This window comes from Eubalaena glacialis, chromosome 2, assembly GCF_028564815.1.
Source record: "Eubalaena glacialis isolate mEubGla1 chromosome 2, mEubGla1.1.hap2.+ XY, whole genome shotgun sequence".
NCBI lineage: Eukaryota > Metazoa > Chordata > Mammalia > Artiodactyla > Balaenidae > Eubalaena > Eubalaena glacialis.
Window position 1 is genome coordinate 91451766 of NC_083717.1, and position 12689 is coordinate 91464454.

The 12689-nt window shown below is 37.9% G+C and overlaps 1 protein-coding gene across 1 annotated transcript; it reads left to right on the top strand.

Moving 5' to 3' along the window:
* Positions 1 to 4544: 4544 nt before the first annotated feature.
* LOC133084632 (melanoregulin-like) lies at positions 4545 to 5378 on the top strand. Its single transcript, XM_061181441.1, has 2 exons — positions 4545 to 4680; positions 4810 to 5378. The coding sequence occupies exons 1-2, from the start codon at positions 4545 to 4547 to the stop codon at positions 5376 to 5378; spliced, it is 705 nt and encodes a 234-aa protein (XP_061037424.1).
* Positions 5379 to 12689: the final 7311 nt, after the last annotated feature.

Here is a 12689-nt window from a genome sequence, read left to right on the forward strand (position 1 = left end):
ACAGATTGTTGTCTGATTCTAAAATGGCAAAAATGTTCAATATGAGTTTATTTACTTCTACTTAATGAGGTTTGTATTTTTTTTTCTTCCCCCCACACACTGACAAACTTCTTACTCTATTAAATAAAAGTGAATTTCATGAACACAGTGAAGGATTTGTGTGTGTCTGTGCACATGCATCTCAGTGTCACTTTTGAACCGATCTCAATTATTTTGGAAACTCACTCTTTGGTCCTCTGAACACCCCATTTCTAATGTGTGGAGGGGGGGTTTCCCACCACCAAGAAGTTTTCTGGACGCCAACTGAGTGTCCTACAGTTCAACTCAATTCTAACACTATATACTTGGAAACAGCATCAGTTTCCACAGGTTATGGGCTCAGTCCTACCAGACCACATGGCCCTCCACAGCCACCCACCTCCTTACAAACACACACACACACACACACACACACACATACACACACACACACACTTCAGACGTGAATCACAAGTCCAGGTTATCACCTGTGCTTCTGACTGATTGACTGTAGATCAGCAATTCCAGCGACCCTCCTTGGTTTGGGGTTAATTTGCTTGAGTGGCTCACAGAGCTCAGAGAAACATTTACTTAACTGATTGCTGGTTTATTATAAAAGAATATGACTCAGAAGTAGCCAGATAAAAGAGATGCCTAGGGTAAGGTATGAGAAAGGGCATGGAGCTTCCTTGCCCTCTTTGGGTGTGACTCCCCAAATCTCCACGTGTTCACCAACTCGGAAGCTCTTGGAACCCCTCCTTTTGAGTTTTTATGGAGGCTTCCTGAAAGGTATGACTGATTACAACACTGCTGGCTGAACTCAGTCTCCAGCCCTGTCCCCTCCCCTGAGGCTGGAAGTTCAGGGGTGGGGAGGAAAGTGAAAGTTCCAACATTCTAATCAAATCTTTGACTCAGCTAGCAACCAGCCCCCATCCTTAGGTTCTTTCCAAAAGTCACCTCATTCACGTAAAAACACACCTTTGTTGTCCTTATTACTTAGGAAATTCCAAGACTTTTAGGAGATTTGTGGCAGGAGCAGGGTTTGAACACTGAATATATACTTTTTGTTGTAAATTGCAACATAACACTCACCAAAATAGCTTTCAACATTACAGACTGTGAACTCTATGAGGAAGGACAACTTGATTTAGCCAATTAAGTTTTTGGTGCTGTAGTTTACAGAAAAAAATATAACCCTGAATTGTGGTGCTAATGCCACCTGGTTCAATTTTCTCTATCAGCTGACCTCAACTTCATAATCCCATACCTTATACACAGTTCTGTTAACTCCAAGAGTTTACTTTTGTAACAGGCCCTCACAAACAGTAAAGTATTAAGGACATCACTGAAAAGAAAAATTCCGTTGAGATAATTTTTAAGTGCATGACACCTCTGCCTCCTAGTCATCCTAGTTCCTTCACATAAATTGTGTTCAAGTGAGAAAATGTAATTTTATTTATTATTTTTAAAAATATTTATTTATTTATTGGGCTGTGGCAGGTCTTAGTTGTGGCATGAGGGATCTTTTAGTTGCGGCATGTGAACTCTTAGTTTTGGCATGTGGTATCTAATTCCCTGACTAGGGATCGAACCTGGGCCCCCTGCATTGAGAGCACAGAGTCTTAGCCACTGGACCACCAGGGAAGTCCCAAGAGAATGTAATTTTAATAATAAATCACAAAATTGGATGTGTGTTAGCAAGCTGGGGAAAAAACAACTTCCCGAAGTAGCAACCAGGAGGATTCCCTCCAAGCAGGACAGAGGAAGACTTTGCTTGGGAATTTGAGCAGCCCCAGAGGAAAGCTCTAAATACGCCAACATCAGGATTTCCACAAGGAAATGTCCCCGCCAGATCACTCTACATAAAGACCACAGCTTAAGAAATTCATCTGCTCTCAGAGTTTCCATTTGGGTTTCTAATGTACCACTCTTAACTATGAGCAAACAGGCAAGCAACAAAACAGGTAGAAAAAAAAAGAAAAAGAAAATATGAATTAAGTGGAGAGAAGAAAAACATTATTAAAATAGCATAAGTATCCTCAGAGCCATAAGATATTGCATTCATAAACTAAAATGGATGCTTTGAAAAAGTAACATTCAAAGAACAAGTAGAGATATTTTGAAAATTGAAACTATTAGAGCAGAAAAGAAAAATTCACAAGATTTAGAATATGAAGTCAACAATTCTCGCATAAACTAGGGTAAAGAAGCAAATAAATAGGAAACAGTGAGGGGGAAAAAGAAAGGAAACAGTCCAAGAGATCTGATAGAAATTTCCAAAAAGGGAAAAAAGTCCATAGAAAGGATAAAGTCATGAATAAAATAATTTTCAAAAGATTAGCAGATCTGGAGAATATAAGTTTGCACTCAAAAGGGATTTACACACAGAGTGCCTAACATAATGGAAGGAAACAGAGCCCATCAAAGTATCTACCTGCGAAATAGAGGAATATTGACAAGGTGAGAGAGAAAGAGAGAGAGAGACAACCAGGTTTCAAAGAAAATAATTTGAATGATTTCAGTCACATTTGGGCCTAGAAGACAGTGGAGAAATACCTTCAAAATTTTGTGAGACGCCACTTTCCAATCTAGTGTTCTATACTTTGCCAAACTATTAAGTAGAAAGATGACAGAATAAGGGAATATTCACATATGTAAATTCTCAAAAAATGTTTCACATGCATCTCTTTATTAGGAATACGCTGGAAGATATACTCCACCCAAACAGGAAGTAAACAAACAAACAAACACTCCCTTCTTCCCCAACAGGAGATGGAACCCAGGAAATAGGAGATCCTACAAAAGAGACAGGTGAAGGGAATTAAAGTGATAGTGAAGTGTGTCCAGGACCAAAGGTGGGCACAGAGAGGAACGAGTCCAGGTTGTAGCAGCCTAGAAGTTTCCAGGAAAGTTATTTTTTAGTAAGAAGAGAAAATTCGGAGAAGACCTAATGTGTTTGGATATAATAAGAAGTTTATTATACAACAGAAGGAGGCTTTGGAGTTGAATTAGTGAAGAGTACATATAAAGTTGATAGAATATGAAAGAGAGAAAATATTAGCTCAAAGTTAAACAAAATGTACAAGAAAAAGTGATCATAGTATACTGGATTCAGTCCTAAAAAAACAAAACCAAAATTTCACTCTTACCAAGTTGAAAGGGTGTGTGTGTGTGTGTTGTGTGTGTGTGTGTGTGTGTGTGTGTGTGTGTGTGTAGTGGGGGTTGAGAAGGGATTGTGAAAAGATATAAATCCTCATCTTCCAAAAATGGGAAGTCAAAAGGTAATTTCAATGAGAAAATACAGGAAGTAGAAACATGTATAAACATGTTACATGGAGATACAGAGGTAAACACCAAAAGATCAAGTTGAAAAATTCAAAGTGGTTGCCACTTGGAAGCAGGAAGTGGGATGGTAGAAGCTTAATAGAGTCATTAGAAACTTCAAGCTTTGGGCCAGCATTTCCATAAATAACAACCTCAAATAAAGGGAGGAAAGGAAAAGGAAGTGAAAAAATAATAAAATCTGGAAGAATATAACGAAAAACGATTCTATGCCTTTCTCTATGGCTTGAATATGTAGCAACGAAGGTATATCATATTTATAATAAAAGACTTATTTTAAAAATTAAGTATATACATAAATAAACAAGTAATGCACAAACACACTGGCCTAGACAGCCTATAGTATAGTGAACATATCATTATTAGCAGCAGCTTTTGGAAACAAAACCTATTGTTCCTTTAGTTTTATCATTATGAGATTAACATTTTAAAAGGCAAAGAAGCATAAAGACATAGAAATTTTCTCCCACCACTGTAAATACTATTCTTCTCTCATTGCCTTTCATGTGACAGTAACATGTTCTCCAATGATCACAGTGATTTGTGTACTTGAATAGTACTTTTACTTAATTGCCTGATTCTGCTCATGATACTTCTTTTAAAAATTACACTAGTTTTCTGATATGGGGAGAATTTTCACATTCTCTAAATTTCACTTTTTTAGGTGTATTGAGTATCAGAAAGTTATAGTCTTCCTATCTTAATACAGACATAGACTTTGGAACATGACGAGACAGGTTTAAATACTAGCTCTGCCATTCAATAGCTGTGTAACTCTGCTCAGATTATATTGTATTTCTGAGTTTCAATTTCCTCATTTTAAAAATGGCAATTATAATGCCTACATTGTAGGTGTGTTATAAAGATTATAAATAATTTGTGTAACACAGTAGGTGCTCAATAAATGATTACTTTTGCTATTAATTTAGGTTAGCTAGGAAAGGGAAAAAATGCATCTTATATCCACATTTTCTAAAACATGATGTCTCAAATTGATAGAGATCATGCTTTTTTTTGACATAAAATACAATGGGGGGCGGTCACGTGGACGTGAGCCCTCTCTCCGGCATATTTAAAAGGTGGCGTGGACCCAGTGACTTAACCTGGCCTACACTTCATCACTCAAATGTCCCGTGGCCGTGAGTTCTTAGGTCAAGGGCAAAAGCTGCCTGGCAGCAGGCTTGATGCAGCACCAAGTGGCCATCGTCACCGGCGGGGGTACGGGCATCGGAAAGGCCATCGCGACCGAGCTCCTGCATCTAGCACCATCTGAAAGTGGCGCCATTACATTCACTGACATTCGTCATCAGCTAGAACTCAGTTAAACGGTCATACCTACCTATAAGGGATACTGGGAAATAGAATCTTTAGGCATAGTGGAACTGCCAGAGAAGGTGTTTAAAACCTCACCAAATCCTTAGCTGTGGAACAGGCCAGCAGTGGAATAAGGATCGATTGTGTTGCCCCTTGATAACAATCCATATTCTTCCTTCAGAGCCACGCTGGTGAGGGAAGATGAAAAGAATCTGTGGAGCGTGCCTCGCGATGTGTCCCACACAGAGGCAGACGATGACAGGATCCTCTACAATTTGATCGTTGTTCGTAATCAACAGGCCAAAGATTCAGAGGAGTGGCAAAAACTCAACTATGATATCTACACCCTGCGACAGATTCGAAGGGAAGTGAGAAATAGATGGAAACGCATTTTAGAAGATTTAGGTTTTCAAAAGGAAGCAGACTCTTTGTTGTCAGTGACAAAACTCAGCACCATCAGTGATTCTAAAAACACAAGGAGAGCTCGGGAGATATTGTTGAGACTGGCTGAAGAGACCAATATTTTCCCAACCAGTTGGGAGCTTTCGGAGAGATATCTCTTTGTTGTGGACCATCTCATCACACTCGATGCTGTGGAAGAATTCTTTAAAATTGCCAGTCAAACTTACCCCAAGAAGCCTGGGGTCCCATGCCAGGCAGATGGCCAGAAAGAACTGCACTACCTTCCCTTTCTGAGTCCCTAAGGGAGAGGCTACGAGGCAGAATGGGATTTCTTCCACTGGAACTCAACAGCCTTCCAAAGTTGGACAGATGCGTGTAAAAGAGAATGAGCAAGAAGAGGGCTAGCTAAGAGAAAAAGGATTCTGAGTCCTACAAAAATCTAAGCGTTTGGATATCTGGCCATCATGAGGACTTGACCATATGAAAGTTGAGGCTGCGTTGAAACGCCCTGGTGATCTTGCATCAGAGAGTTGGCCAGTGGGATATTTCATCATGGGTGATTAGATTCCAAGAACCCATTGCCCCCATTTTGGTTTTGGTTGTACAATAAGCTCTAGCCACTAATCCTATTGGGAGAATAAGATGTTCTAGTTAATAAAATAAGATTAATAGAGCTATCATTGAACCCAAATATGGATTACCAATTTTTAAATAATTGTTATATAATATAGGCTAACACCAAAATAATACCAGGTGTGACAAGACCTTTCTTTGATTTGGAAGCACCTACAGAACCTTGGAGGTGTTTGAGGCATCATTTTGAGATTATTCAGAAGTTTAGATGTACCAAATAAGAGAACTATCTAGGAGTGCTGCTCAGAAGTGAATCCTAAATAGAATGCTCCCAAGCAGAACTTCCTGCAGCTACACGTGAAAAGCTGTGTCTTCAGCTGTGCTACAAGCATCTTGAATTCTCAGTGTTATTGATATCTGGTTACCTCATTTTTACATAGTGTCCAGCTCAAGTCCACAAGCCCTTGATATTTTATCTGGGATAGCATCTATTTGACCTTTACTGTCTTGTCTTCTCTTTAACCTGTTTCCGGCTTATTGACTGAGAGTTGCAACTGCCCAGGGACCTCTCATGCAGCGTGGCCTCAGCTCCAGGACCAAGAGTGGGCACGGAGAGCCCGTGGTCACAGTGCACTGGGGTCAGTGCTCACCCTGCCAGCCTGGGGCTGAGCCCCGCGAGCCACCAGCAGCAGCAGTAGCAACTCTGCAGGCAGTGTTGCATTGAAGAAGGTCATTGCTGGACTTTCTTCCATCCTGAAGATGATGATTTTCGAAGAGGAGCAATTCTGTCAATGCAGTTTGCTTCTATCCACAGATTGAGCAGCCCAGTTTCAAAAGTTAATTGCCACCTAAGCAAGGAGCTTGCCATGAAATCAGGGTTCATTTTATTGAAAAGACTTTCAGAGCTTGTCGGATTTATCAGTAGACTGCTGAGAACAATGGCAATATTTTTACTTTTACAGATTTTACTTTTCTGACTTCAAGTTAAAAAGTAACTTGTATTTAGTCTGTGCAGGGGATTGTGACTTGAAAATTTCCCTACCCTGATTAGCTCTTTTGGTAGCGAACACAATGTTTAAAGTACTTGTTAGAGGAGATACATGTTCTCCGTTTATGAATGCTTTGCAGACCAATTTAACTCACATGTTTCAGGAATATTCTTCCTAGTTTAATAAGTAAACTAAAAGTTTTATTTTTTAAAATAAAAAATACATTTTTATTGTGTTGTATTTAGTACTTAATACCTCTCTCATGTTGTTTAAAATTAGCCTGCAGATATTTTCCCTCACCTCTATAGGCTCTTGCAAGATAAACATACAAAGAGTGAGACAAACAAAAACAAACAATAAATTAAACCAAAAAAAAAAAACTTTGAAAATCATATTGTTTTCATCTTTGTCCTTGGAATTTGTATTTTGTCTTTCTGCCTTTTTTTGGTGTCAAAATAGATGAGATTGTTTGCATCTATGGAGAATACATTGTAACCATAGTCTTTATTTTTGGTAATGAATAAGTAAGGATAAAATTGTCTCTATGATTATAAAAACTCATGGAATTATCCAGGAAATTTTCCTTGCAAAGAATTAAAAGGTTTCTGTATTTACAAAAAAAAAAAACAAATACAATGGAATAGTATTGGGGTGTTCTTCATGAACTGCAAGCAGCCTGTTTTCTGTTTCCCACAGGAACTGCTTTGGGGATGCTTTTAGGACAGCCTGAGTGGCATATTGGTGGTACTAATGGTATAAAGTATTGATTTGGGTTTATATTAAATGCAATTTTCTTTAAACATGGGAACCCCCTCCCCCCCACCCCCTCCAAATACACTCTCTGCATAAAGACAGAAGTCTCCACAAAATATTGAGAGGTAGAAGTAGGGAAGGGTGCATTTGTATGGGATGTTGACATCTTTTATCTATATAACTGTGTATAAGTGAATAGAAAACTAAAACACTTTAAATCTAGATTTTGCTATTAAGGACAAATGATGAAAGCAGAAAGCTGAAGACCCAAAGCTGTCAGAAAAATCTGACTAAACCTCATTAGTCATTTAAGAAATAAATCATAAATAGATCAAAATAGAAAGGCTGTCGACTCTGAGGAACTGCTGAGCATACACTTTGTGCATCTTTGTGCATATTTAAAGTGATGAAAGGGAAAAAACCTACAACCAAGATTACTCTACCCAGCAACGATCTCATTCAGATTTGACGGAGAAATTAAAACCTTTACAGACAAGCAAAAGCTGAGAGAGTTCAGAACCACCAAACCAGCTTTACAACAAACGCTAAAGGAACTTCTCTAGGCAAGAAACACAAGAGAAGGAAAACACCTACAATAACAAACCCAAAACATTTAAGAAAATGGGAATAGGAACATACATATCGATAATTACCTTAAATGAAACGGATTAAATACTCCAACCAAAAGACATAGACTGGCTGACTGGACACAAAAACAAGACCCGTATATATGCTGTCTACAAGAGACCCACTTCAGACCTAGGGACACATACAGACTGAAAGTGTGTTGATGGAAAAACATATTCCATGCAAATGGAAATCAAAAGAGAGTTGGAGTAGCAATTTTCATATCTGACAAAATAGACTTTAAAACAAAGACTATTACAAGAAACAAAGAAGAACACTACATAATGATGAAGGGATCAATCTACAAAAGAAGATATAACAATTGTAAATATTTATGCACCCAACATAGGAGCACCTCAATACATAAGGCAAATGCTAACAGCCACAAAAGCGGAAATTGACAGTAACACAATCATAGTGGTGGACTTTAACACCCCGTTTCACCAATGGACAATTCATCCAAAAGGAAAATAAATAAGGAAACACAATCTTTAAATGATACATTAAACAAGATGGACTTAATTGATATTTATACGACATTCCATCCAAAAACAACAGAATACACTTTCTTCTCAAGTGCTCATGGAACATCCTCCAGGATAGATTTTATCTTGGGTCACAAATCAAGCCTTGGTAAATTTAAGAAAATTGAAATCGTATCATGTATCTTTTCCGACCACAACACTATCAGACTAGATATGAATTACAGGAAAAAATTTGTAAAAAAAATACAAACACATGGACGCTAAACAATACACTACTTAATAACCAAGAGATCACTGAAGAAATCAAAGAGGAAATAAAAAATTACCTAGAAACAACTGACAATGAAAACACAATGACCCAAAATCTAAGGGATGCAGCAAAAGCAGTTCTAAGAGGGAAGTTTATAGCAATACAATCCTACCTCAAGAAAAAAGAAAAAACTCAAATAAACGACCTAAACTTACACCTAAAGCAATTAAAGAAAGAATAGTAAAAAAAAACCAAAGTTAGCAGAAGGAAAGAAATCATAAAGATGAAATCAGAAATAAATGAAAAAAAAATGAAGGAGGGCTTCCCTAGTGGCGCAGTGGTTGAGAATCTGCCTGCCAATGCAGGGGACACAGGTTCAAGCCCTGGTCTGGGAAGATCCCACATGCCGCGGAGCAGCTAGGCCCGTGAGCCACAACTACTGAGCCTGCGCGTCTGGAGCCTGTGCTCCGCAACAAGAGAGGCCACGATAGTGAAGAGGCCCGCGCACCGCGATGAAGAGTGGCCCCCACTTGCCGCATCTAGAGAAAGCCCTCGCACAGAAACGAAGACCCAACACAGCCAAAAATAAATATAAAAAGTTTAAAAAAAGTTTAAAAAAAAGAAATTAATAAAACAATGCATAAAGGCTGGATAGGGTGTGGAGAAAAGGAAACCCTCCTGCACTGTTGGTGGGAATGTAAACGGATACAGCCATTATGGAGAACAGTATGGAGGTTCCTTAAAAGCTAAAAATAGAACTACCATATGACCCAGCAATTCCACTACTGGGCATATACCCGGAGAAAACTATAATTCAAAAAGATACATGTACCACAATGTTCACTGTAGCACTATTTACAATAGCCAGGACATAGACGCAACCTAAATGTCCATCGACAGATGAATATATAAAGAAGATGTGGCACATATACACAATGGAGTACTACTCAGCCATAAAAACGAACAAAATTGAGTTATTTGTAGTGAGGTGGCTGGACCTAGAGTCTGTCATACAGAGTGAAGTATGTCAGAAAGAGAAAAACAAATACCGTACGCTAACACATATATATGGAATCTAGAAAAATGGTACTGACGAACCTAGTGACAGGGCAGGAATAAAGACACAGATGTAGAGAACGGACTTAAGGACACAGGGGGGAAGGGGAGACAGGGACGTAGTGAGAGAGTAGCACTGACATATATACACTACCAAATGTAAAATAGCTAGTGGTAAGCTGCCGCATAGTACAGGGAGATCAACTCGGTGCTTTATGTCCCCCAGAGGGGTGGGATAGGGAGTGTGGGAGGGAGGCTCAAGAGGGGGGGGGTATCGGGAATATATGTATACATATAGCTGATCCACTTTGTTGTAAAGCAGAAACTAATACAATGTTATAAAGCAATTATACTCCAATAAACATGTATTTTAAAAACCCACAGCATTGTAAATCAACTACACTTGAAGATATTTCTTTAGTGCAAAAAAATTTGGGAATGTAAGTTTTATTGTGTGTGTGTACCACAGGTTCAATATATATGAATTATGTCAAATTGATTACATTGTTTTTCAAAATAAAGAATTTTTGATACTTTACATCAGCTTCATAATATAAATGCAGAAAAACTATATTAATTCTTTCTAAAGTTCAGAAATAGCCATTTTGCTCATTCGGTATACTATAAACCACTAACTTTATTGAAAAGGGATTCGTGACCGACCTCTTCCTTCCAAAGAAATATTTCTCCACTCACACAAGTTTAATAGAATGTTCCGCCATGAACTGACTTCCCACCTTAGAGACACGAGATTTGCATCCTGAAATCTCTTTCTTGCAAAAATGTCCAATTAGCATCCTAGCATTACAGAAAAGAAATGCTTTTTTTCCAGATCTCAAAGTCCATACAGCTTTAGTCAAGACATCATGTATTTTTTTTACACACACACACTGTATTTTATTTTTACAAGAGATAAATCAACTGACACCAAGCATTGTAAATGGATGACCACAACAAAAGCAACAATGATTGCAATTACCAAACACGAAACACACTCATACTATGTCATGATATTGACATTCAGTCCAGTAATCCTCCACTGTAACTGCTCCTTTACTTTGCAGTGAAAGACATCATGTATTTTTAAATTATCAGCACTCACCTGAGGTCTTTAAAAATCAACAAAAACATAATTTTGTCTTCTCTTTCATTTATTCTGGTTCTAAGTGGTCATTTCTAAATGAAAGTGTTTAAGTATGTTAACGTCATCTTATAACATCATATTTCCAATGACTACCGTGTCTCCAAAGATGAAATATGAGGAACTCACAAGTAGGCTCTACAAAGTTTTACTCTCTGAATCTGTATGACCCTTCTGCTGAACTCCACACTGTTCATTATTCTCTGAGAATCTTCTTTTTCTTGTATGGCCATCTCACATGCTCTTTCATTTCATGAAGTTTTTTCCTACAATTTTATGCCTAGTCTATTTCTGAGAAAATGCATTATTTCAGAGTGATATTTATAGACACAAAGACTTCTCTATAATTCCCTCAGAGTTTCAAGAACTCCTTCTTCTTCTTTTTTTTTAATACCTAGATTCTGAAGCTCTCCACAAAGCATTACTAAAATTGCATTTACATAAGTATCTACATATTAATCACACATTAATGCATTTACAATTGTATTATGATTTATTGTTAATTTTGGAGCATAAACATAGCTGTCTTATTTACCACCCTCTTGGAAATCACTTTAATATTTGCACTTAGGACTTGAAAGAGAATGGATAAATAAAAACCTGAAGACTATGCAGATACAATTTATATATTTCTCATAAAATTAGGTGATTATCTAAACTTTATCCAGAAAAAAGAAGAGCCCAGATACTTTGCAGGCATGATACTCGAGAATGTATGGTCTTCTAGCAGGAAAACATGCAGTAATCCATGTGGCAGAGTTTACCTGTGACCAGCTGGGGTTAGTGACCTATGCATTCCTTACATGCAACATATCAGGAGTGGAAAAAGGGAATTTGTCAGTTGTGGCAATAAGTATAATGAAGTTTTGTAGCAGGTCTTGCTCATATATTCAACACAGGTACAATCAAAATTTTGCTCAATTCTGATAAATCTAAGTCTGTATCTGTTACCATGTCTTTAACGAGGAAATGTCAGAACTGACTAAAAAAAAAAAGTGTTTTGTTTATTTGTTTGTTTTAATTACAGTCAAGGTGAGTAAGACATAGCTCAGAACAGCTAATGTGACTTAGTGATTCTCTCATCAGGAAATACAGTTTCTACTTCCCTGTTTATTCTCCACATCCTGTAGTAAGTAAAGTTTCAATGAAAGATAAATCTACAGGGCGAAAAGAAAAGAAAACTTACATGTGTGGATAAGATCATTTTGACAGGTTTTACCACGTATGTCAGTGTTTCTGGGGATGGACACAAGCCAGAGCTCCCTACTCTGACATTTTCACTGATGTCATTCCCCTTGATCCTCAATTTGAAAGTGGATAAAACTGTTTTCTATGTTTTCTTCTTTAAGAAATTAAATAAAGAATGCTTTCTAGACATGATTCTCTAATGATTTTCAGTCAGTGGTCATCAACGGAGGAAAAGCACAGAATCTCATCCCCACAGAAGGGTGACATTCAGTCAGGTAAGAAAATTCTCCCCGAAATCAGAGCTTCATCTTTAACATGCAATCAAAGGCTTTCACAGGTTCTTCATCACTCTGCACTCAGCCCTACCATATGGGATTGGCTCTGAGAATCTCACATCAGATGACTGACAAACATGTCATAGTACACTGATCTGGTACCAGATCCTACCTCTCTTAATGATCTCCTGCAGGGACATTGGAATATTCTAGGATATTTCCTGGAGCCCTCTACTCTATACAGGTACACTTCCAAGTAGAAACAGAAGCTTTGAT